This window comes from Podarcis tiliguerta (genome assembly GCF_965153285.1).
Source record: "Podarcis tiliguerta genome assembly, chromosome: 11".
Classification (NCBI taxonomy): domain Eukaryota; kingdom Metazoa; phylum Chordata; class Lepidosauria; order Squamata; family Lacertidae; genus Podarcis; species Podarcis tiliguerta.
This window is the reverse complement of record NC_139544.1, coordinates 37,648,312-37,674,043: the sequence shown is the minus strand read 5'-3', so window position 1 is coordinate 37,674,043 and position 25,732 is coordinate 37,648,312. Positions and strand designations below refer to the sequence as shown.

The window sequence follows — 25,732 nt, the reverse complement described above, 5'->3', positions numbered from 1 at the left end:
TTAATGCTAGAATCGGGGGTTTTCCAACAAAGCTGAATGCTTGACCATTCAGGTCAGATGAAAAGTATTTTACAAAACACACAGTTAAACTATGGAATTTGCTACCATGAAACAGAGGATAAGGTTGACAAAGTTATTATGTCTATGTAAGTGTCAGACGTACAGTGCCTCTTAAAACAAGATGCTTGGGAATATAAGTCTGAGAATGCTATTCTGCTCATGTCTGTCCCATAGCCACCTGTGAGAACAAAATGGGTCTTTGGTCTGATCCAGAATCGCCCCTCCTACGTTGTTATCCTGGTTCATGAACTGTTCAACATGATCAGTACCCAATTGAAGTAGTTAACAGATTATTTATGTCTGATTATTTTAAGTGCCTAGAAGCAAACAATGAAAATACACCTGCTTGTCAGTTTTATAGAAATTGATTTAATACCTAGTCGTATCTCATTTTTCCAAGTAGAAACATGAATCTTCATGTCTTCTAATCCAGTGCCCCAGTCGATCACAATGCAATCTGAGCTGTGTTTTAGATCCCAGGTGATAACGGAATGATTTTGCTGATTTGATAGGTTGAACTGGCCAGGTAAATCTGCAATGGGAAAGGAAACTATTAAAAATAACTGAGAGCATTAAGAAAACCCAACCCCCTCTTGGACAGGCATTCCGACACATGTACTTGGGAGTCCACTGGCATGTAAACACTATTTCATCTTACAGTTTTAGCATCACATGATGTCCACAATTGGCACAATTAAGTGCCCTCAAGCTGCTGCTTCAAATGGGCTTAAGCACACTGAAACCAGCCCTGCATTGTGTCCTTAGTGAGTTCAGACAGATACGTAAGTCGGATAGAAATAGTGTAACAAGCAAACACATTGATTGAAATCCACTTATGCGGCTTCAAAACTCAAAAAAGGGAAGTTTGGTTCTTCACCATATTTTCTTTATGCATTCTTCTTGACAAAAAATACTCTACCTGTAGCTTTTGCAGTGAAATCTGGAATCAGGTATGTTAGTGGAGGGGATTCTCCTGCTTCATTATAGGCAAAGATTTTGATTCTGTAATAAGCCATGGAGAGATTCAGATGCACCCAGTTCTCTGTTATGCTGAGGTATGTCCGTACGTGGCGGCAATAGTGGGGTATTCTTTCGACGCTTATATTGTAACCAATGGTATTCCTGCTTTGTGTTGTCTAATACAAGCGAAGATGAACATTAAACAGTTATTATGCACCAGAAATAAAATGACATGAAATATTGCAGGCACAGTGAAAGCTGCAACCCATACCAAACTAAATTATAAAAGCATAAATTTTTGATGATAGATGTAATTCTAGTATCAATTTTATCTCTGTATATATTTTCTTGTCTGTTTTGTAAATATCACATAACAGCCTTCATTATTACTGACTCTTACTATGGCTTGGTTCAGACGTAATGTTTGTTGACCAACCAACCAACCAACAAACCAACCGTGTGCCTATGCAGTCCTCTGGACTCCTTCATTCCCTTCTCTCAAGCCTTAACTCAATACACCTTGGTCAGTTGAACCAGTTTCCCAGATATCCAAACTAGGAAACTGTGGTTTGACCAATCTTACTTGGCACTACTCAAACTAATTTTTAATTCAGACATCACAAGAAACACTGGTTAAATAAACCAGAAGGTACTGAGACAAGGCACATGATGATTTGTTGGACTAGATCATTCCATCTGACCTGGCTCTTGTAGCCACAATACAGAGTAGCTGTTTGTTAGTTACATTCGTTTCACAAATTTAAAATACTTATCAAATATGTCCAAACTAGACACCCTATGATATAGTAGACAGAATTTTGAAAGTGGAGCTTTCTTTGCTGAGCAATTATGTTGCCTGGCTGTCTCTGGGCTACTCAACACCCCTGTCTATTCTAGCTGACAGGATTGCCGTAAGGATATAAGTGGATGGGGCTTTGCCTGAGCTCCAAGGAAGAAGAGTAGCCTAAAAATATAATACATTACCTTCCATTTAAGAAAGATACTTATTTTTCCTTGTGCTATCTTTTCAGTTGCATTTTCCACAATGGTTGGCTTTTCAGTAAGCTCTGGTAAATAACAACATGGGAAATTTAAACCCAGAAGCATATTTACAGTCAGAATTTCATTCTTAAACAAAGCCAAACAACTGAAATACACCCACGATTGAGAAAATTGTCCTAAATGGTTTTGAGCTTCTAGAACTCCCAGCCTGTCCCTCCCTGAAAGGAGGCCGCCCTAAAGGGGGCCTAATAATAGGCATTTCTCTCAACCTTCATTCTAAATTTTCTCTAGTACAGGCCTTACCCCCTTACGCCCTTACCGGGCTGATAGCGGGGGAAAAGATCTCACTCCTAGTTACAAATGTTTATTTGCCTCCTGGGGGTTCCTCTCTTGAACTGGGCTCTAAATGGGCCTCGCTGGAAGATCATTTGCTCTCATGTTATGTTAAGTTTCCCAACACCCCGGCCATAATAGGTGGCGATTTTAATGCCCGCACAGCAGCAAACTGGGATTCGCTGACCAAAGCCAAATGGTGGGTTACCCCAAATCTTGATAATTATGATCTGGAACACATCATGAGGAGAACCTCTAAAGACCACAGAGTAAATGAGGCTGGAGTGCTCCTATATCAAATGGCCATCCGTTTAAATCTGGCCCCCTTAAATGGCGCTTGTCTCCCTGATATCCCAGGGGATTTCACTCACCTGAGCGTTAAGTCAAACAGCGTCCTCGATTACCTGTTGGTCTCCAGGGATTTACTTAAGTGTATTTCCACCTTTAAGATTGAGAATGTACAATCTAGTGATCATCTCCCCCTGGTAGCCAAGTTTTCCCTGAACTGGCAGCCAGAGGCTGATAGACACACGACCCAGATGGTAACCAACGAATCCTTCCAAATAAGAGGAATCAAATGGTCGGAGACCCAGGCTCAAAGGTATCAGGAATTCTTTCAAAAAGAAATCCTTGGGCCTCATCCCAACATAGGCTCTGCCCCAGACGAGCATAGCATAGTGTTGAATCGCTTCCACCATCATACCACTGTTCTTACGTCCTTCTTCAGGCTACCACCCAAAAATTTAAATCGTAACGAGTATACTCACGGTGCCCCCTGGTATAATTCTCAGTGTAAACAAGCAAGACAGCGCCTTCGTGCTATATATAATGTATATAAGACCTCTGATGCATCTACTCTGCCAGCTAGCTACGCACAAGCCAAGCAAGTTTATAAACGCACGCAAAAAATTGCCAAACGCGAGTGGCAACATAATCGTTGGCAGGCCCTGATTGCTGCTTCAAAACCACACAGATCCAGGGAATTCTGGTCCTTGATTAATAGAAGGGTGAGGATATACCCAAGGGCAGTCATCCCTGCACCGACATGGGAATTGTTCCTGAAGAAATGTTTCTCACAAGCAGATGCTCCCTCCGACCATCTGACGCACCTGTTTACCCATCTACCCATTTGGCCTCCCACCGATCCTGACGAAATAGTCAAGCTAATAGCCCAGCTTAAACCGGGCAAAGCCCCAGGGCCCGATCTGATCCCTGCCGAAGCCATCAAACTACACCCAAAATGGTGGGCTGGCATCTTGGCCAAAACCTTCAACGCAATCAACGCCTCTGGTCACATCCCCAAAATATGGAAGGAGGCCATTATAGTACCAATCCATAAAAAAGGTTCTCCAACGGAGCCGGAAAATTACCGTAACATCAGCCTCCTTTCGATTATAGGGAAAATTTATGCCAGCTTCTTGCTGACTAAACTATTGCGTTGGGTAGATGAGACTAATCAGATTGGCCATGAACAAGCAGGGTTCAGAATTAAACGCTCTACAACCGATCATGCGATAGTGCTCTATCACCTGGCACGGAAGTACTCCTCCCCTCCGCGGGGCTACCTCTGTGCGGCCTTTTTAGATCTAAAGGCAGCCTTCGACAGCGTGCCCAGAAATATTCTTTGGGAGAAACTTGCGAAACAGGGCATTGATAGAAGACTCTTATGGCTTATAAGTCAACTCCACGAAGGTACCCTTGCCAGAGTGAGACTCACTCCTGCGGGCGACCTCACAAACCCGATACCAATAAACAAGGGAGTGCGCCAAGGTTGTATATTGGCTCCCTGCCTATTCAACCTATTCATCAGCGACATGCGAGCACCCCTAGTTAATTCATCTCCAAGTACACACGCGCCTAGACTAGCGGACTATCGTTGCCCACTCCTTTTATATGCGGACGACGCAGTACTCCTATCTTTTACACGTGTTGGACTAACCAGAGCTCTGAAGATCTTTGCCACGTATTGTCAACTCAACCAATTAACCATCAACTATGCCAAATCCAAGATTCTGATTTTCTCCAGAAGCCGGAGATTATATAAATGGAAGCTTGGTGGAGCAAAAATAGAGCAAGTCCTAAAATTCCAATACCTAGGAGTTATTTTTCAATACAATCTGGGGTGGAAAGCTCATATACAACACCTACTTAATAAGGCCAAAACTCTGTCATATGCGCTCCTCCGATTTTTCTTTTCGGATGGAGCTTTGCATGTTCCCTCGGCCCTAAAGGTGTTCAAGGCAAAAGTGGTGGCTGTGCTCGCTTATGCTGCCCCGCTCTGGGCCGTGTTGACTGATCTTGCTCCCCTTGAGACTCTGCAAAACCAATTCCTACGCCGGCTCCTAATGCTTCCTCTGTGCGTAAGCAACGCAGCCATGCGACTAGAATTGAAGATCGCATCCTTAGAAACTTGTCTGTGGAAGCAAGTCTTCAATTACTGGTTATCACTGTGGCATAGATTACCAAACCATTACCTTATCCAATGCCTATGGCGAGATGAATTCTCTAGCCTTTGGTCTAGTAGAATTCATGCCAAACTCTTGAGCTATGGAATCTCTCCTGCAGATTCCCTAAAATTAGATCAAATCACAGCTCAAAGACTGATCCGCCAAAGACTGGATGACATCGACTTACAGCGAAATTATATGCTGGGGGGAGGTGTTTGTTCGCCCCAGAGCATTGGTATCACTTTAACTTACTGCGTCCCATCATACCTCTCCTCCCTTTCGACTGTTGCCCATAGACTGGCCTTCACCAAAGCGAGGTTTAACGTTTTTCCCTCCAATGTCCTGAGACATAGATTCTCAAAGGGCCAAGTCCCCGCCATGTGCGAATGTGATAAGGTGACGCCGGAGTCGCTCCAGCACATTATGTTTTCTTGCCCCTTGTTCAATGTGTTACGAGCAAATCTGCTGGGATCAATCATACAGAAACTAGCGGGTACCCCTCCAACATTCCACCTTGCCCAAATCTTGCAGGATAAGGATACCCATACGACCCTGAAAGTGGCTAGGTTCCTGGTCGCGGTCCTTACCCAAAAGCGACGCCAAGGAGCACTACAAGCTAATTAAGGCGTAGGATGCCATTCTATCTTATAGTATTTTATTGTTATAGCGGTGTTTTAGCGGCTGTTTTTTTCTTTTTTTGTTCCCTTCCCTATTTTTTTTTTTTTTTTTTTCCTTTCTTTTTTCCCCACGTGCACAAGTTGTTATTTATGTTTTTTCTTGTATGGGCCTATGGCCGTAATAAATAAATTGTTGTTGCACCCACGATTAAATTAACATGCATGGAACTTACTATGTGGGATCATAATTTCTTCACTCCAAGCACAAACAGAACAACTTTTACCAGGGGGTTTACATCTGAGGCGAGCAACATATGATGATGATATATTTACGCTGAAGATAGTTGCATTAAAGATCCCATTCTCTATAGGAACCTGCAAATAAGTACAATTAATAATTCTCGGATTATCTGCTGGAGTTCTTCCCAAAGGCCAGATGCCTTAATTAAAATGGCAATCAGTGTTTAGCAGGGCAGTGCCAATGGGATAGGAAGGAGATGTCCGGGGTTATGAAATCCAGGCTGAATAACTCTACACATGCTCTTCTTAAATTCCTTCATTAGAGAGGAGTATCCCAAACCCTTCAATTAATCCCTATGCAGCTGGAGGCATATCAAAGGCTCTGTAAGAATTAGTTGCAAATCCAGCAACCAAAGCAATAATTGAGCAAAATAAAAAACTGACACAGTTTGTACAAAAGGCCAGCTTAATCTGCATCATAAATTTGACACCTGAATTTAACCACGGAAACATGAGCAGTAGGAACAATAAAAGGAAGATAAAGTAAGAAAGCCCCTGCAACATTTGAATTCAGCAACATTGAAAGTGCAGCAGAAACTCAGGGGGAAGTCAGTGCTAAGATTTTTCTGATAGGCCTATTTAGTCCAGTATTCTGTTCTCACAGTGGCCAAACTAGATGCTCACAAGAATAGGTTTGCCATATTTCAAAAAGTAAAAACCAGGACACCCAGAAAAGCTGTTGACCTTTTTACGGAAGACCCCCCAAATTGTTGCACTTTTTAAAAAGAAAACACGAAAGTTGTTGAGATCCCGGCAATGTCTGGGAAAATCTGGACATATGGCAGCCCATATTAGCCCACTAGAAGCTTTCTAATACAGATCTTACTGATTTACATACTGATATCCAGGATGAGGTTGCTTGCATTTCTTCCTTGTATTGCAGTTCATACTGTAGTATATCTCTTGGTGAGTCCCACATAATTATTAGTTTGTGGAACAACTGATAAGCTCTTATTCTGAAGGGTGAAGGACATTTCTCTAAAATGCAAAAACAAAACAACCAAATAGAAAATAATTTGCATGCAGTTTCTCCTAGTCACAGGGTGCTTCCGCACTTGGCATTTAATGTGGAATTGCCATGCTTTGTTCACTTTTAATGGGGCATCCACACAACACCATAATCTGATCATAACCCGACCGTATTCTCCCTGGGGTTCTTCCACCTTTTTTAAGACCACAGAAAGTCTGGCACTTTTCAGAACAGAAAAAGAACATAATTTCAGCAGCTGCAGATGCACTTAGTTTTTATTCCATTTCCCCATCTTTTTAAAAAGGGCAGGGTTTCAGCACACATTCACTATAACCTTAGCAGTGGGCACCATTTTATCACACTTTGTTGTTGTTGGCATTCATCTGTCTTGAGAGACAATGCAGTGTGCTTCTAGGGGTGAAGTCAAAATGCTGCATAAGCAGCTTCAAAGTGATTTCTCTGGGGGGCCAGCCTGGGCAGTGTGTCTGGAGGACCTGGGCTGCCCAGATGACAAGACCCCTCTTGGCCTCACTGATGTGGTCCAAAGGAAAGCAGAGCAATATGTTTGGCACCATTTGGGCTGCACATAGCTGTCAACCTTTCCTTTTTTTGTGGGAAATTCCCTTATTCCAGCGCCGTTTCCCGCTGCTAATCCCGGATTGTTAGATATCCTGTAGACTGTCCCCAGGACAGGTGAGGCTGCTGATCCCTTATTTTCGAGGGTGCTGATCCCTTAATTTTCAAATCTGAAAGTTGACAGCTATGGGGCTGCAGGAGTTGCAGTATAAGATGCCCTAAAGATAAAGGTTAAGGTACCCCTGCCCGTATGGGCCAGTCTTGACAGACTCTAGGGTTGTGCGCCCATCTCACTTAAGAGGCCGGGGGCCAGCGCTGTCCGGAGACACTTCCGGGTCACGTGGCCAGCATGACAAGCTGCATCTGGCGAGCCAGCGCAGCACACGGAACGCTGTTTACCTTCCCGCCAGTAAGTGGTCCCTATTTATCTACTTGCACCCGGGGGTGCTTTCGAACTGCTAGGTTGGCAGGCGCTGGGACCGAGCAATGGGAGCGCACCCCGCCGCAGGGATTCGAACCGCCGACCTTTCGATCGGCAAGTCCTAGGCACTGAGGCTTTTACCCACAGCGCCACCCGCGTCCCCATAAGATGCCCTAGCAGATGCTATAATGGGGATGCCTTAAAATTATCATTGTAGTATAATAAAAACAAATAGTAATAATAATAATTAATAATAATAAAATTATACCCCACCCAACAAAATATTTAACAAGATAAAACATCAAATATTAAAAACTTCCCTAAACAGGGCAGCCTTCAGATGTCTTCTAAAAGTCAGATAGTTGTTTATTTCCTTGACATCTGATGGGAGGGCATTCCACAGGGATCTATACCTGAGGTGATTGAATGGGCTCCACTGCAAATGTTATAGCTGCAACCCATATTGATCCTGTAATTTATTGTCAAATACTGCTGTTTGATATGGTTTACCCCTCAAGCCAATTCAAAAACTGGATGGATGGTAATGGGGGACGGACCCAAAAGGTCATGCATACTGAAGTGAACAACTGTGCAATTACAGTTTGAAACACAGCTAGGGGTGGGATCCTGCTGGGTTTCAGGGCACTAATGTGAACAAATCCAGATACCCTTCAGTTATATGATGAGTGCTTTTATATCACCCCTGCTTAATATTCTCATCTCTGTGCTAACTATACTCAGTTCTTTCAATGGTCTAGAAAAAGTTATTCCCCATGTGGTGGTGAAGCCTCACCACATAAATTGTATCTGGGTAGGAGGACAGGCTTGCATAAAATTATGCCTGGTAACTGAGTGTGAAAAAGAATTGTATGTGTTGGAATTTGCTGGCTAACATGTTTGCTGCCCTAGGAAAAAAAAATACAATAACAAAACCAGAACTATTTTACAATAAAATCTGCAGCTTCAGACTATGGAAGAAATGTAATGTACTTGTTTTGCTGGGCACGAATGAAATTTTCTTTGTTGTCACACATCTCTCGCGGGAATAGCGGCCTGATACCCATATGGTCACGTTTGCATGAATGCGAATACGATGCTTTCTTCTTGTTAAAACAGGCAAGGTCGTTTCCACCTTTTCACAGTGTTGTTTTGTTTCCAATTTCCTTCAGGGGAAAGGAAAGCATAAAGCAAACTCAATATGCGTCATCGATACGTTCCGTGTTTTAATACAGCAGATGATCTGTAAGTGGCAAATTCACAGAGAGATAGGAAACAAAATGAAGTCTGCAATCAAAAGACCACTTTTTTGGCAGCCAAATAATCTTCTTTTAAAAGTTGCCTTCTCCTGGGAACATTAAAATGCTACATTAATATTTGTCTCCTTTTCATGAAAGTATTTTTAGAAATGCATTAGATGTTTGCAGTAAATTATAAATGGGGGGAAAAGGATAATTTGAAGGTAAGGAGCCTCATCCAAGTTTCAAGAGAGAGGGCCTTAAATTTTCTCTACTAATCAAGGGCAGTCAATGTGGTACCAGTGCGAGAGCCAGTGTGGTGTAGTGGTTAAGAGCGGTAGACTCCTAATCTGGGGAACCGGGTTCGTGTCTCCGCTCCTCCACATGCAGCTGCTGGGTGACCTTGGGCCAGTCACACTTCTTTGAAGTCTCTCAGCCCCACTCACCTCACAGAGTGTTTGTTGTGGGGGAGGAAGGGAAAGGAGAATGTTAGCCGCTTTGAGACTCCTTAAAGGGAGTGAAAGGCGGGATATCAAATCCAAACTCTTCTTCTCTTCTTCTACTCTTCAGATGTTCTTGGACTGTAACGTGCATCAGTCCTACCTTGCCAACATGGCCAACAGTCAGGGATGATGGGAGTTGTAGTCCAAAGGATCTGGAGAGTATCCCTGCTCTACTGCAGTCTTTGTTTTATGCTCTATCACACAGCATTGAAATGAATGGTCACCATGTTTAGCACCTCAGCTTATATCCACAATGCTCTTTGAAAGCTCCCAGATTGTTAGGTTCCACCATGACACAGATCATTCCAGCTTCTACCCAAAAGCTGCTAGATCTGTCCAGATCACCAGATCTGTCCAGGTTCCATCTCTGAAGCTTCCCCTGGCTTAGCCAATCTTTGTTCTGCCTATGATTCATTTTAAAAAAATATAAAATTGATAATAGCCAGTGATCATACTTACTGGATCTGTTTGTTGTTTCTTTAAACAGTTATGTCAACAACAACAACAATTTATACCCCACTCATCTGGCTGGGTTTCCCCAGCCACTCTGGGCAGCTCCCAACAGAATATTAAAAACACGCTAAAACATCAAACATTAAAAACTTCCCTAAACAGGTTGCCTTCTGATGTCTTCTGAAAGTCAGATAGTTGTTTATTGCCTTGATGTCTGCTGGGAGGAAGTTCCAGTTAAAAAGAAAATTCTCAAGCCAGTTAGCCATGAAGCATTTACTCTTTCTAGAGAGACTTTGGCAATACAGGGAGACTTCACTCTGTTACGAAAATGTTTCCAGGCACCACTTGATGGCACTAGTCAGCAGGGGGGAAACTGAACCAAAAAAACCCGAAACAAGACAGTCTAGGCCAGAGCGAAAGGGCTGAAAGGCAGAATTTCCCTTGTGTCTCTGAAGAAGAGACTGCACCCTTCATTTAAACACAACCACAAACCAGCATTCTGAATGAGTCATCCACATTGTCAAAAAAGAAAGAAAACAGGAAAAGTTTAAAAGTACTGATTAGCACTGAGGTTATTTATGGGTCAGATGGAACAGTTTGTTCTAATAAAAAAGTGACATTGTCATTAAGAGGTATTGTTTGCACCACTTCTGCTGGCATTTGTGTGAAGCCCGTACACAACACTAACCAAGTGACCCACAGTGGCTGCTCTCCCTTGAACAGTCTTCTCAGGGCCTAACTACATGTTTCCTTAATTGTGTGGCTTGAAGTTGAAGCAAGGGATTTTATTTTTTTTAATGATTCTGTTTCATGGTTTAAACCTTTACAGTGGTACCTCGGGTTACAGACGCTTCAGGTTACAGGCGCTTCAGGTTACAGATTCTGCTAACCCAGAAATAGTACCTCAGGTTAAGAATTTTACCTCAGGATGAGAACAGAAATCGCGTGGTGGAGGCGCAGCGGCAGCGGGAGGCCCCATTAGCTAAAGTGGTACCTCAGGTTAAGAACAGTTTCAGGTTAATAACGGACCTCCAGAACGAATTAAGTTCTTAACCTGAGGTACCACTGTATTTGTTAACTATTTATTTATTGGTTAAATTAAATACTAGTTATTTGTTTACTGGAGGATGCTGAATGCTGTTTGTGCTGGCTGGTAAGGAGGAGAAAGATGAGAGAGGCTACCAGATCCACTTGCACGTCCCTCCCATGCTTGAGATTCCTCAGGATTGGGAAAGGGAGAGAAGTAGTACCGTATTTTTCGCCCTATAGGGCGCACCGGCCCATAGGGCAAACTTATTTTTTGGGGGGGGGAATAAAGAGAAAAAAAATTATTCCCCCCCCGAGCCCCAAAGAGCAAAGAAGCCATGACAGCGAGTGGGATGGATCTCGCTAGCTGTTCTAGCTTCGTTTTTAGCCTCAGGGCTGGGGGTCCGGGGGTGATGGCGAGGTTGCGCAACCTCGCCATCGCTCCCGGAGCTTGCTTGCGGGGCTGGGGGCGGGGGAAGCCCCCAGCTCCCAGCTCGGGGGAAGCCCGAGCTTCCCCCGACCCCGACCCGAGCTTCCCCCGAATTCCCGCCGGGCTCGCAAGGCTGGCAGACATCTGCGCAAAGCATGGGGCATGCTCCAGAGTGCGCCCCGTGCTTCAGGCTGCAGGCTGCTGCCCGCAAGCCTTGCAATAGCTTCCTGAAGCCTGGAGAGCGAGAGGGGTTGGTGCGCACCGACGCCTCTCACTCTCCAGGCTTCAGCGAAAGCCTGCATTCGCCCCATAGGACGCACACACATTTCCCCTTCATTTTTGGAGGAGGAACAGTGCATCCTATAGGGCGAAAAATACAGTAGTTGTGTCTTATTGACACCCTCTTTTTCTTTTGTCTTTCTTTGTTGCTCTGTTGCAGCCATGGACAAGGAGTGGGAAGTTCTTGCTGTGGATATTTGTGGGCAATTACTGACACACCACTCATGGCAAGAGTCTAGATGGGCTGGACTCTAGATGGGTTTTAAAAAGGAAGCCTTCTACAGAGGGATTTTAGAAGCTACAAAGAAAAGCAAGCCCATGAAAATTAGCTTCAAGTATTCTTTCTTCCCAGAGAGAAGAAAATCATAGCTGTCCTGGCCAAATAGGTTCAGTGTCCAGGTGTGATGGCCTGGGATTCCGATTCGGAGGATGAAACAGAGGAATCCCGGCCTGCACAGGAGTCCCCGCCTCCAGGGCCGGCTGAACTGGGGCAAGGCCTAGATGCTGAAGAGCCTGCACCTGTGGCAGTGCATCAGGAGCTGGCCCCAGGTGAAGCCCTTCTGGCCCCAGAGAGGCTTGACGACTCAGTGGCCACAGGTGAGCCTCCTCCAGGGCCCAGTAACCCTTCGGCCTCTCCTGATCTGCAGAGGTTTAGAGCAGAGAGGCGAAGGGAACTGGTTGCCCCCAGGAGGAGTGCTCGCCTTAAGGCCAGAGGAGGCGGGGCTCCTGGGGGCCGGGACCGCCCCTGGCCTTAGAAGAGGATAAAAGCCCAGTCAGCCCGGCCCCAGGTTGCGGGAGCAACGTCGTTGTTGGCTTCGGACCTTCCTGCGTTCCTGATCCCGGCTCGGCCTCCTGTTCCTGACTATCCGGTACTCCTGTTCCCTGCTCGGCCTCCTGTCCCCGACCATCCGGTGTTCCTGTTCCCTGCACAGCCTCCTGTTCCAGCGTTCCTGTTCACCGCCCGGCACTCTGCCTCGGACCTTGCCCCTCTTCGTGTGGACTCTGCTACACCCAAGGTACCTTACCCCCGGGACCAGCACAGTTTGCTCCCGCCCCCTCCCGCACTCCCCCTTCGTAGGGGTGCGTTCGGGAAGAGCCAGAGGCCATGGCTGAACAGGCGGCTGCACTGGTGGCTTTGGCCCAGGAGAACCAGGCCTTGTCTCACACCGTGCAGCAGCTCAGTGACGCGGTTGAGGCACTTCAGCAACGCTTGGAAGCCCTACCGGCTCCTGGGGCCGACGCCCCGGCTCCGGGCAAGTACCCAGTGGCTTTGCCTGAGAAATTTGATGGAGCCCCGGCCAGCTTTCCCATGTTCCTGGCCCAGGCCAAACTGTATATTCAGGGGCGAGCCCGGAACTTTCCTGACGACCGTACCAAGGTGCACTTTTTGATTAGCTTGTTAAAGGACCAGGCGGCCAAGTGGGCGTTGCCGCTACTCAGGCAAGACTCCCCCTTGCTGGCAGACTATACGGGGTTTTGCAATCGTTTGGAGGCCGCGTTCGGCAACCCCCAGAAAGAGAGTCAAGCCAACCGGGCGATTCGGCATTTGAAACAGGGCAAGTCCACGGTGGCCACATATACCACGGAGTTTCGGCTGTTGGCACAGGACTTGACCTGGAATGACTCGGCACTGCGGGACCAGTATCTCGAAGGGCTTTCGGACGAGGTACTGGACCAGTTGGCCACAATGGAACGCCCCACCACGCTGGACACTCTCATTCAACGGAGTCTACAAATAGACGACCGGTTGGAGGATCGTCGTCAGGCCCGGGGTCGCCGACACTTCCAGTTCACGGCACCAGCTTTTTCCGGCAGCCCCACGGTCACAACTGATTTAACGGAGGAGCCTATGCAGCTCGGGGCAGTGCGGCCACGCCTTTCCCCCGCAGAGAAGGCGCGGCGTCGGGATGGAAATCTCTGTCTTTACTGTGGCGGAAGTGGACACTTCGCTCGGTCCTGCCCTGAGAAACGCCAGCCGCAGGGAAACCGCCAACCCCAGTAGCTGATGGCCCTAGCTACCGGGGGTCCCAAACCGTACAGAATGGGCCCGCACCAATGGACTTGCAACATCTTATGGTTTCGGTACGTTTATACCCTCCAGGTGGGCCCTGGATCCTCACCCATGCTTTGGTAGATTCAGGGGCAACCCGCTCCTATATGGACGCTGCTTTTGCCGCCCATCATCAGGTGCCACTTCGGAACAAGCCAGTACCGGTCCAGGTGGAAGCGATTGACGGACGACTTCTGCGGTCAGGTGCCGTTACTCAGGAGACCCAGCCTCTGGTCCTGTGTCTCCAGCAGCACCGGGAGTTGCGAACTTTGGACATTGCCTCTATGCCCCGCTTCCCCCTGGTGCTCGGGATGGACTGGCTGGAAGCCCACAACGTTCAGATTGACTGGGTCAAACGGACCGTGCACTTCCCAGTCCCATGTTCCCATGCTCAATCCGGAACGCTGGCGTCCGCGCCCTCAGAGGAGGCAGCACCCACGCTCCCAGCCGTGTACCAGGACTACCAGGACGTGTTCGAGGAACGGGGGGCAGACCAGCTGCCGCCGCATCGGCCTTTTGACTGCGGCATAGACCTCCAACCCGGAGCGCCTTTACCAGTGAGTCGCTTATATTCCCTAACAGAGCCAGAGCGCGAGGCTTTGCAGGACTTCTTGCGCAAGAACCTGGAGCGTGGGTTCATTAGGCCTTCCACCTCGCCCACCGCGGCACCGGTGCTTTTTGTTAAGAAGAAATGTGGGGAACTCCGCCCTTGCCATGATTACCGAGCCCTGAACAAAATTACCGTCCCAGACCGGTACCCCTTGCCCCTTATCTCGGAGCTGCTGGAGCGGGTGCAAGGGGCACAGGTGTTCACCAAGCTGGACCTCCGGGGGGCCTACAACTTGATTCGGATCCGAGCCGGGGATGAGTGGAAGACAGCGTTTGGGACCCGGTACGGGCAGTTCGAATATTTGGTTATGCCTTTCGGTTTGTGCAACGCGCCTGCTGTGTTTCAACGCTACATCAACCACGTGTTTCAGGACTTGTTAGACAAGTACGTGGTGGTGTATTTGGATGACATACTGATTTACTCCCGTGACCCGGCCCGCCATGAGGGACATGTCCGGACCGTGCTGCAGCGCTTGCGTGAGCACCGTTTGTACGCAAAGCTCAGCAAGTGCGAGTTCCATCAGCGGACTGTGGACTTCCTTGGTCACCGGCTCTCTCCAGATGGGGTGCAAATGGACCCGGGGAAGGTGACAGCGGTTCAAGAATGGGCGGCACCCCGGAACCGCAAGGACCTACAGCGTTTCCTGGGGTTCGCCAATTACTACCGGACCTTCATCGCTGATTATGCTCATCGCACCACCCCGTTGACCCGGCTACTGCGCCCAAAGACGCCGTTTTCCTGGGACAAGGAGGCAGAGGAGGCGTTTCAGGGGTTGAAGGCCTGTTTCCAGAGGGCACCAATCTTACAACATCCTGACCCCTCTCGACCCTTTGTGGTGGAGACCGACGCTTCCAGTACGGCTCTCGGTGCCGTCTTGTCTCAACAGATTGGTCCTGAAGCGCCACTCTTACCCTGTGCCTTCTATTCCCGCCAGCTCCTACCAGCGGAGCGTAACTATACTGTGTGGGAGCGGGAACTACTGGCCATCAAGGTAGCCTTTGAGGTCTGGCGCCACCATCTTGAGGGGGCACGACATCCGGTGGAGGTGAGAACCGACCACCGGAACCTGGAGTACCTCCAGACCACCCGCAAGCTGAACCAAAGACAGATCCGGTGGGCGTTGTTCTTTTCCCGGTTCCAGTTCCGGATCCGCTACATCCCTAGCTCTCAGAATCAGAAGGCGGATGCCCTGTCCCGGAAACCTGAAGACAACGCAGACACGGTACAGCAAGCAGAACCCACCACGATCCTACCTCCGGCTGCATTCCTGGCCACCCAGGAGGCGCAGCCACTGCAGGTTCGGGTGCGGGAACAGCAGCGGGTCGACGCTTGGGCCCAGGAACGACTCCGGGAGCTGGCTGAAGGGTCCAGCCCACAGTATCCGGGGCTGGTCCTGCATCAGGGCCTTCTGCTGCACCACGGTCGTCTGTACATCCCGCCAGGGCCACTACGGCTGGAGGTTCTCCGGATGGCCCATGATGCCCCAGCAGCGGGGCACTTTGGACGGTATCGGACCACCCATCTGGTCAGTCGAGAGTTTTGGTGGCCCCGCCTGAAGGCTGACGTGGCTCGCTACGTTGCTGGTTGTGATGTCTGCCGGCGCGCTAAGGGACCTACCGGGCGACCCCCCGGCCTACTTCAGCCATTGCCAGTTCCACCGCACCCTTGGCACACGGTTTCGTTGGACTTTGTAGTGGACTTACCCTCGTCTCGTGGCTGTACCTGCCTTCTGGTTTTCTCCGACCATTTCACCAAGATGGTGCACTGCGCTCCCTGTCCATCTGTACCCACAGCCAAGGAAACTGCTCAGCTGTACCTTCAGCATGTCTTCCGCCTGCATGGCCTACCTGAGCGCGTGGTGTCCGACCGGGGCGTTCAGTTCACATCCCGGTTCTGGCAAGCACTACACCAGACCCTCGGGACGGAGGTCTGCCTCTCGTCAGCCTATCACCCACAGACCGATGGCCAGACGGAACGGGCGAACGCGGTGCTGGAGCAGTACCTCCGGTGTTACTGCAGCTACCAGCAGGATGACTGGGTCGACCACCTGGCATTGGCGGAGTTCGCCTACAATAACGCGGTGAATGCGTCCACCCAGCAGACCCCGTTCCAGGCCAGTTATGGTTATCATCCACGGCTGTTTCCAGAGGTGCTGCCGACATCCGCAGTCCCGGCGGTGACGGAGTGGCTTCAAGAGCTCCAGTCCCAGCAACAGCTTTTGGTGGAGCAACTGCACCAGGCCAAGGAAGCGTACAAGGCCCAGGCCGACCGCCACCGCCAGGTGGGGCCGGAACTTCGCGTCGGTGACCTGGTTTGGCTCTCCACTCGCCACCTCCACCCCTCTCGACCTTCGCGGAAGTTAGACGCCCGCTTCACCGGCCCGTTCCCTATCGTAGACCAAGTCTCTCCTGTGGCATTTCGTCTCCGGTTACCCGCAACCCTGAAGGTTCACCCGGTCTTCCACAGGTCCCTTTTGAGTCCGGTGGCCCCACCCGACGAGTTCCACCCGAACCGTCCCCGACCGCAGCCAGTGTTGGTTCGGGGAGAGCCTGAGTACGAGGTGGAACGCATCCTGGACTCCCGATACCGCAGGGGAAAGCTGCAGTATCTCATTGACTGGAAGGGGTACGGACCGGAGGACCGTTCCTGGGAACCTGCGGCCAACGTCCACGCACCTGCCTGCCTCCGAGAGTTCCATGCGACGTACCCCGGCAAGCCGGGTCCGGACCCTCGGTTGAGGGGGGGGCCTGGGAGGGGGGATGGTGTGATGGCCTGGGATTCCGATTCGGAGGATGAAACAGAGGAATCCCGGCCTGCACAGGAGTCCCCGCCTCCAGGGCCGGCTGAACTGGGGCAAGGCCTAGATGCTGAAGAGCCTGCACCTGTGGCAGTGCATCAGGAGCTGGCCCCAGGTGAAGCCCTTCTGGCCCCAGAGAGGCTTGACGACTCAGTGGCCACAGGTGAGCCTCCTCCAGGGCCCAGTAACCCTTCGGCCTCTCCTGATCTGCAGAGGTTTAGAGCAGAGAGGCGAAGGGAACTGGTTGCCCCCAGGAGGAGTGCTCGCCTTAAGGCCAGAGGAGGCGGGGCTCCTGGGGGCCGGGACCGCCCCTGGCCTTAGAAGAGGATAAAAGCCCAGTCAGCCCGGCCCCAGGTTGCGGGAGCAACGTCGTTGTTGGCTTCGGACCTTCCTGCGTTCCTGATCCCGGCTCGGCCTCCTGTTCCTGACTATCCGGTACTCCTGTTCCCTGCTCGGCCTCCTGTCCCCGACCATCCGGTGTTCCTGTTCCCTGCACAGCCTCCTGTTCCAGCGTTCCTGTTCACCGCCCGGCACTCTGCCTCGGACCTTGCCCCTCTTCGTGTGGACTCTGCTACACCCAAGGTACCTTACCCCCGGGACCAGCACACCAGGGACCAGAAGATCAGGAGCCCTCATCAGAGCCAGAGAGGGCCCCATCTCCATGAACAAGGCGGGCTCTGAGGCATGGGGAGCAGTAGGAGGGGGGGGATGCCCTGAGAGACTGAGGCAGGCAAGGGCCCATAGCCCAGGTGGGGCTCGTCAGCTCAGGAAGGAGGTGTGATTCCTGAGCTGGAGGAGGCTTGGAACAGGTGAGGGTCACATGCCTTGTCAAGCCCAAATGCTGCAATCAGCAGGCAAGGTACAAAATGGAGGCAGAGCTGAGGTGCTATGGCTACTCAACTGCCATGTTGATGGAGCTCACATTGGATGGTCCGGAATCCCTATGGGACTGTGCTTTGGGTTTGACTCTGGACTGTGTTTCCTGACTGTTGGACTTTGGACTTGACGTAATATATACCCCAGCAGGACTTGACGCCAGGTAGGCCGGGGGTTCAGGACAGAAGATTGGCTTTTGTTTCTTTGCCAGTGATCTAACATGTGCATTGCTTAGGTGCATTGCTCTCTCTATGATGAGTTTTACAAGGGCTCAGCATGAAACAGGATAGTTATTGGAGATGGGAAGTAGGGAAACCTATTTAATTGTGATAGTTTGCTTCTGTTAGATGTCCATTAGTATATTTCCTTCTAGCAAGCTTTACATTTTGTCATCCAATTTTATCTTGGTTTCCCTTTTCTGCTAAATCTTGTACACTATGCTGGTAGCTGGCAGTCCCCCACAACATAGACTCCTGCAGACATATATCTAGGAGAGTGAGACCCCAATTGCATGTGATGTTAAAAGCATCATTGCGTTTAACAAGCACGTTTTCTCAAAAATAATAATTGCATCAGCTGGGGATGCTAACCACAGGGGATATGGAGGGGACTTTTAACCCTTCCCCTCACCTGCTAAGATCTTGAGGAAAATATTTCCTCTGAAACTCTTTTTTAAAACAAACCTCTGGTGCATATTGCAGTTGATTTCCCAATTCCCTCTCCCTTGACTTACCATTTTAAAAACACAGTGTACACAAGAGAATCTGTTGCATGGGGTAGGGGCAACCAGGAACAATTCAGGATCAACTTCTCTTCGATGTAGTAGCATGTCAGGTAATCATGCCAATCTGAAAAATGAAAACAAGCAACCACATCCATCAGGGGGTGAAGAAGTATATCTTGAAGATTGTGGCCAGTAGACATAAGAGTCACCGCTAGCAAATAGTATGGTGGAGCAGAGATGCTCACCTGACCTCCTGGCAAATAAGCTGCTACTGCTGCATCTAATTTCATAGATTCATAGAAGGGACCATGAGGGTCATCTAGTCTTAACTGCCTGAACTGCTAGGATCCTTCACCTATCGTGGGGCTTGAGCCTGTCAGGCTGGATGAAGAGGAGTGGTAGGACATAGCTGTCAACGTTTCCTTTTTTTAAGGGAAATTCCCTTATTCCGAATAGGATTCCTCGCAAGAAAAGGGAAACGTTGACAGCTATGGTGGTAGGAAGTACCAGCAGAGGAACCCACAAGGGAAATCCCAGAGGAGGAATGCTCAGAGCCAAGGGAATGGTGGTGGGACACTGAGGGGAGGCCACGGGGAGGAGATGGGGATGAAGCGCCGGATGCTGAAGGGGCAGCAGGGTTTAGGAGCAGGAAGATTCTGTGACAGGGAGGAGGTCAGACTATGAGGTGGGGTGTGTCAAGGGACTGATCCAAGAATCCAATGACTCTCCCTCTCCTGCTATGACAAGCTCCCCTCCTCCTTGGTCTTCAAGAACTCACAGAATAATGAGAACAACAGAACAGAGGTCTGAGGTGTGCAGGCGCAGTTGGAGACTGCTTGGGAAACATCCAGGAGAGGAGGAGCCTTGGAGAAGTGTGGGAGACAGGGACTTTCAGTTCTGGCAACAAGACCTGCTGGGGAGTGTCGCTAAGACCTGCTTCCTTGACTGTTCACCTGCATCTGACTCCAAACCCGGAAAGAACCCAAGACCCTGAGATTAAGAGTCTCGTGCTCTATCAACAAAGCTACCCCTCAGCACTTTTTGAATATGTGGGCTGCGAATTCACAGGAATTGGAGGGTGGCTTCTAAGAACCACTACCCACTGGTTGATTAAAAGACAGGCATGCAATGTGAAAGTCTTGCAAGATTCTAATCTTCTCTGTCACTGCATTATCTACCTTCCTTCAGAACAATATGACTCACTTTAGAGCTTCCTGTGAATTACCTGGACAAAATGTTTTTTTAAACTACCTGTAGCCCTTGATATCTCATTTTGGACAAGGAATAATAATAATAATAATAATAATAATAATAATAATAATAATAATAATTTATTTATACCCCACCCATCTGGCTGGGTTTCCCCAGCCACTCTGGGCAGCTTCCAACAAAACACTAAAATACAATAACCTATTAAACATTAAAAGCTTCCCTAAACAGGGCTGCCTTCAGATGTCTTCTAAATGTCAGGTAGTTATTTATCGCTTTGACATCTGATGGGAGGGCGTTCCACAGGGTGGGTGCCACTACCGAGAAGGCCCTCTGCCTGGTTCCCTGTAACTTGGCTTCTTGTAGCGAGGGAACTGCCAGAAGGCCCTCGGCGCTGGACCTCAGTGTCCGGGCAGAATGATGGAGGGTCCTTATCAGCCCTCTGTAACGTATAGGTGAATAAGAATTCTGGGTGGTGGGGGAAATCCTGAGGTGGGCTTTGTTTTTCATGAGTCAGAAAGGGAAGTAAGAACCTTTACTCCCCTAGTGTCTTTACCAGTGGAAATAGGGCATAGCTGTCAATTTCCCCCTTTTCTTGTGAGGAATCCTATTCAGAATAAGGGAATTTCCTTTTTAAAAAGGGAAACATTGATAGCTATGAAACAGGGTTCCCCACCATACATTTCTACGCAATTGGACTATTACAGCCTGAGCCAACTGGAAAATATGATACGCTGTTGAGATTTCTTCACAAGCTACTGTAGAGACCAAGAAGAATTTGTGCTAGCTATACACCATTGGTATCACTACAGTTCTTTGGCACAGTCCTCCTACTAGCAGGGCCCCCTTCTGCACCAGGGCTGCAGCCACCCCCAAGCTGGCTTACCTCACAGTACCTGTGCTCCTCTGATCATCACCAGGTAGCCTGCATGTGATATCCCACAATTTATTTATCAATATTTATTTATTGAATTTAAACCCTCCCCAGGGAGCCCAGTGCTGAGGGGAAAATTTAAATGGTGTCTTGATCTTTCTAGCCAGTCAATGCTGAGCAATGGATGATGATGATGATCAGGCCTAGCACAGGTCCTGGAGGCCTGGCAGTTACTCCAGTATGTCATGAGTGACAGTAGCAATGCCAGTTATAATAGGACTGCATACCCTCTAAGTGGGACGTTCTATATTGACAGAAGCCACCGCAGCTTCTGATCCCAATCCTGGATGTCCCATTTTTGACTCCTGTGCTCTGGCTGCAGCAGAGCAGCATGGGACCAAAAGATGGACAGTTTTGGCTCCACACTATGGCTCAAGTCAGTTGGCACATACCACAGCATGGGACTAAATAGGGGGGGGGGGACACCTTTCCTTGACCTTGTGCAACACCTCTCCTCTTCCTCCATCTGCCACAGCACTACTGGAAGCATGTCTACAGTGCTGGAGGAGAAGAAGGACGAGGATGTTTTGGTCTGTGCAGCATCTCCTGACCCTGCATAGATTGGGACAAACTCCCAATATGTCACGCTGGTCTGTGTGGCATTTCCCAGGGCTGCAGAGGAGGAGGTGGAGGACAGTGGACAAAGGTAGTAGGAAGGGGTGAATGAGCGAGTGGCTTGCGGCAGTGAGTGGAAGGGCAAGGAAGGGGTTGGCGGTAGGGAGTGGGTGGGTGATGGGGGGGGGAGGAGTGCACCAAATTTCCCTCCCAAAATTTCCCTCCTAAAATGTGTGTGGGGGTATGGTATTGGGGTCTACATGGGTAATGGATAATCAAAGACATTCACCTGGATGTAATGTGCACGAAGGCCGGCCACAATATGAGAAATCAGAGGCGTCTATAAAAAAGAGAAAACAAGGTTTGAAGAAATGACCTTAAGTGGGAACTAAAATGTCCTCTCCCACATCTTTTAAGATTATGCTTGAAAAGCTTTCCTTATCCTGTATATGCACCTATACCTGGAGCTAAGCCTCACTGAACTTAATTGGACTTGTTTCTAACTGGACATATACAGCTTTCTACTCTTTTTTCTTTTCTTGCCATGGCCTTATATGGTTGGCTGATCATTCCCAGTTGTGTTGAGTAGGTTGTTAGTTGTAGGACTCAGATGGGAGGAGGAAGATGGGGGTCACAAAAGCAGAATTAGCTGGCTCTGTCTGTTATTGACTCTTACACCGCCGAGTCCACCTAGTTGGAGTCCTTGCCTCCAACCCTACTAGTTCTACGAGGCACTAGGTTCTGCTGGGCTGGCGCTTACCTGGAGTTGACAAGGAGGAGCAATTGAAGTCATAGCCTGTGCCTCCCCAGACAGAGAGGCCATTACGCTCACAGAAACTGGAAGCTGTGAAAAGAGATAATCATAAGGGTACAGAATAGCAGCAACCAGCTTCCACCAGAAGACATTCCTACCTAACAGCTGTTATGGTGGAGGGTCCAGATCATGGGTGGGGGGAACCTATGGTCTTCCAGATGATGTTCACTGCTTGTAACTTTTTGTTTTGTTGGTGTATTTTAGTGTTGTGTTGACACTTGAAACTGAACACCAGAAGGGCTTCAGGCTTACATTCAGAACCACTCTCTGGTGGCTGGGCAGCAGATTCGGTGACAGTTTGCCACAAGATCCTCACAGAGGGAGTTTTTGAATGACTATTGCAGCTTGCATGTGATGCACATGCGCCAAAGGCAGCACCTGCACATCAGAGGTGAGCTGTAATAGTAACAGGAAGTTTCCTTAGTCCAAATATGTCCACTGCTTTTCTGCCAATGAAACTGACAGTGATGTCACAAAGTGATTTTCGTCTGTGAAAAAAGAACAATGCATTGAACTGTCATGTGGTAGGAACCTCAAAGATAAATGTTTGAAGTAAAGTTATGCGAATTTTGGCTTAATATTACCAATATTACTCAATGAAACTATTTCTGTTTTGCTGCCATTTGGTAGTTTGCCATTTGTTTTGCTGCCATTTGGTAGTTATTTTCAGAATTTTTTTCAGAAATGTTGCCATGTCCAACAACCATCAAACCCCATGCTGACTACTTCTTGGCAAAATGCTAAGCTTAGTCATTGACTGATTCTTGCCAAAATAAACTTAATACTGAATAGAATTATTTAAAATAATTAGTTAGCAACAACTAACACTTCATGTAACCATGCATGTTTAGAATAAATTTATGAAAGCAGAATATTAAGCAATATCCAGCAATCAGATTATTGATGTTCTGTGAATAACTTTGTAAGTACCATAAATATTTCAATGAATTCCACGTTAATAGTGATATTAAGTAAAAGCCTCAAGTAATGGCTATAAAATCGGCAAACTTGCAGTTAAAAAGCATGAAACTAATGGTGGCTGAAGACTTAAGGTCAAAAATTCAAGTGGTAATAAATCAAGGGTCACCATGCCATGCCAAATAAATTTGGACCAGTGTGTCTTCATACCAAAAAGGCTAGGAAGCCCTGTTTTAGATGACACTGCCCATTAACCTGACCATTAGCCATACTGGTTGGGAATGATGGGAACAAACACCTGGAAGGTCCTAAGTTTGGGAAGGCTCATCTCAACCACAAAATCTTATATTTTTACTGTTTTCTTTTCAGATTTAATGTAATCTGAGATACTTGGGAAAGACTTTCTTTAGTCAAGACTTTAGTCAAATTGTGAATCGAAATTTGCTCACATTCAACCCCAGATCTTCTATTTTGGGTGTGGAGTTGGAAAAATGATGCTTTTAAGATGATGGTGTACCTCAGTGGCAGGGGAACTATGACTCTCCAAATGTTGTTAGACTCCCAGCTCCATCATCCCTTGCCATTGGCCATGCTGGGTGAGACTAATGAGAACTAGAGTCCAACAACAGCTGTATGGTCACAGGTTCCCTATCCATGCCATGTATGCATGCACAGTTCATTCTTGTACCCTAAAGGAGTCCACTGAGGAATACTCTCCCGAAAGAGCTGCCTGAGATGCTCCTGAGGGGCATCAAACTGCTCAAAATTATCTTTTCCTTAAATTGTGAGTCAATATGCTGCCTGAAGGGGTAGAGCTATCCTATATCCAAACAGACTGTCCTCATCCAAAGGGTTTTGCACTGAATAGTAACTCACCCACTGGGAGCCAAGCCAAAACTGTGAAGAATAAACGCTGCCTCATTTCTCCTTTGAAAAAGAAGCACAAGGGTAATTACTCAGTTCCATTTGCTTCAGTATATTGATCCATTACATTTGTATTCCTTCTTTTCAGGTTAGGCTGAAAGATGGTGAGATAATTCAGGTATAAAGCCAGACCATAGATCTGAGCTATGTTTATAATCTGACAAGACCTCCAGGCCTGTGCACCCCACATGTGGCAAACCCCTTCCTGCTTTAAGGCAGAACTGTATTTTGCAGTTTCACCCAAATGGTTTGCCCTGCAAGCAATGTTTGGTACTGAAAACCATGTGTCCAGTTCTGATTAGCAGGTTGAGTGCTTGACTGGTTTGATAAAATGGCAATGGTTTGCTTTAAACCAGGTAGCTAGAGATGAAACTGCTGTGGACAGAAGGAAAGCAAGGATCCTTTGATTCCAAGGGGCCTAACTTCCTTTGTTCAAGTAGTGTCAACCTATGTCTGAACCATTACAGCGACTTGCCATCAAGTAAGCTCCATGGCTGTGCTGGCAGCTTTTAACTGAGAGCTTATCTATACTCAATTGCCCACACTGTGTCAATAGCATGTAACCAAGTACTCCAGTTTATTTGTGAACAGCTTCTGTGGGTCACCTCTTGTTGCTAGTAACAATAACAATAACAATAACAACAATAATAAATATATTATTATTTGTACCCCGCCCATCTGGCTGAGCCTCCCCAGCCACTCTGGGCGGCTTCCAACAAAGATTAAAAATACATTAAAATGTCACACATCAAAAACTTCCCTGAACAGGGCTGCCTTCAGATGTCTTCTAAATGTCAGGTAGTTGTTTATCTCTTTGACATCTGATGTGAGGGCATTCCACAGGGCGGGCACCACTACCGAAAAGGCCCTCTACCTGGTTCCCTGTAGCTTTGCTTCTCGCAGTGAGGGAACTGCCAGAAGGCCCTCGGAGCTGGACCTCAGTGTCCAGGCAGAACGATGGGAGTGGAGACACTCCTTCAAGTATACTGGGCCGAGGCCGTTTAGGGTTTTAAAGGTCAACACCATTGTGCTCGGAAACATACTGGGAGCGTATCTTTAACTTCCAGCCCCCCACTCCCCAAAATATCTGAAGCTGCCTAACATTTGAGTCAGACAACTAATACATCTAACTAGTGTTTTTTTTCCTGGGGGTACTTAAGGGTATCCAGTACTGGCACCTTCCCCTCCCCCCCAAAATGTTTAGTGTGGCACTTGCTATAACAACTTCATGGTGAGTACTGGCACCATTTTTTCCTATATAAAAAAGCACTGCATCTAACCCTGCGCTGACTACTCTGACTGGCAGCATCTCTCAGGAATAGATCGTTCTGAATTGTGCTACCTGATATTATAAATTGGAGGTGTGAGGGCCTGAGTCTGTCTAGGTCCTCACTGCAAAAAGTGTGAGGACTCTTCACAGATACAAGAGACCCCCCTGCTGCAGAATCATGATCCAACACATGGAAGGCAATGAAAACAGGCATCAAGCACTGAGCTAGAGTGCTTGACCCCACTGTCTGCCTCCTGTGCAAATTACACATTTTTATAATGACCAGATACGGTTAGCACAATCCATTATTCTGGAGAATCTAATTTAAAGCAAGCATTTCTAGGAGAAAACCATTTCTAGTCTGAAGGAACAAAATGTAAAGTACTGAGGGATCCTAAAATACACAGATACATAAACCACATCCTTCCGCTTTTGTTTG

General features: G+C 48.0%; 1 protein-coding gene across 2 annotated transcripts in view; it reads right to left on the bottom strand.

Annotated features, from left to right (window-relative positions):
• The window catches only part of LOC310659873 (interleukin-6 receptor subunit beta-like), a 76,903-nt gene that overhangs the window by 10,107 nt on the left and 41,064 nt on the right, over nt 1-25,732 (bottom strand). The window contains exons 3-12 of one of the 2 annotated variants that reach the window (XM_083403926.1): nt 23,976-24,026; nt 22,128-22,211; nt 21,657-21,707; nt 18,679-18,793; nt 8,677-8,849; nt 6,558-6,697; nt 5,653-5,794; nt 2,005-2,087; nt 980-1,196; nt 437-592 (exon numbers count right to left, since the gene is read on the bottom strand). In XM_083403926.1, the coding sequence (XP_083260052.1) occupies nt 437-592; nt 980-1,196; nt 2,005-2,087; nt 5,653-5,794; nt 6,558-6,697; nt 8,677-8,849; nt 18,679-18,793; nt 21,657-21,707; nt 22,128-22,211; nt 23,976-24,026 (1,212 nt within the window). Of the gene's footprint in view, nt 1-436; nt 593-979; nt 1,197-2,004; nt 2,088-5,652; nt 5,795-6,557; nt 6,698-8,676; nt 8,850-18,328; nt 18,400-18,678; nt 18,794-21,656; nt 21,708-22,127; nt 22,212-23,975; nt 24,027-25,732 lie in introns of those variants that run through there. The other variant, XM_083403927.1, reaches the window with a different exon arrangement.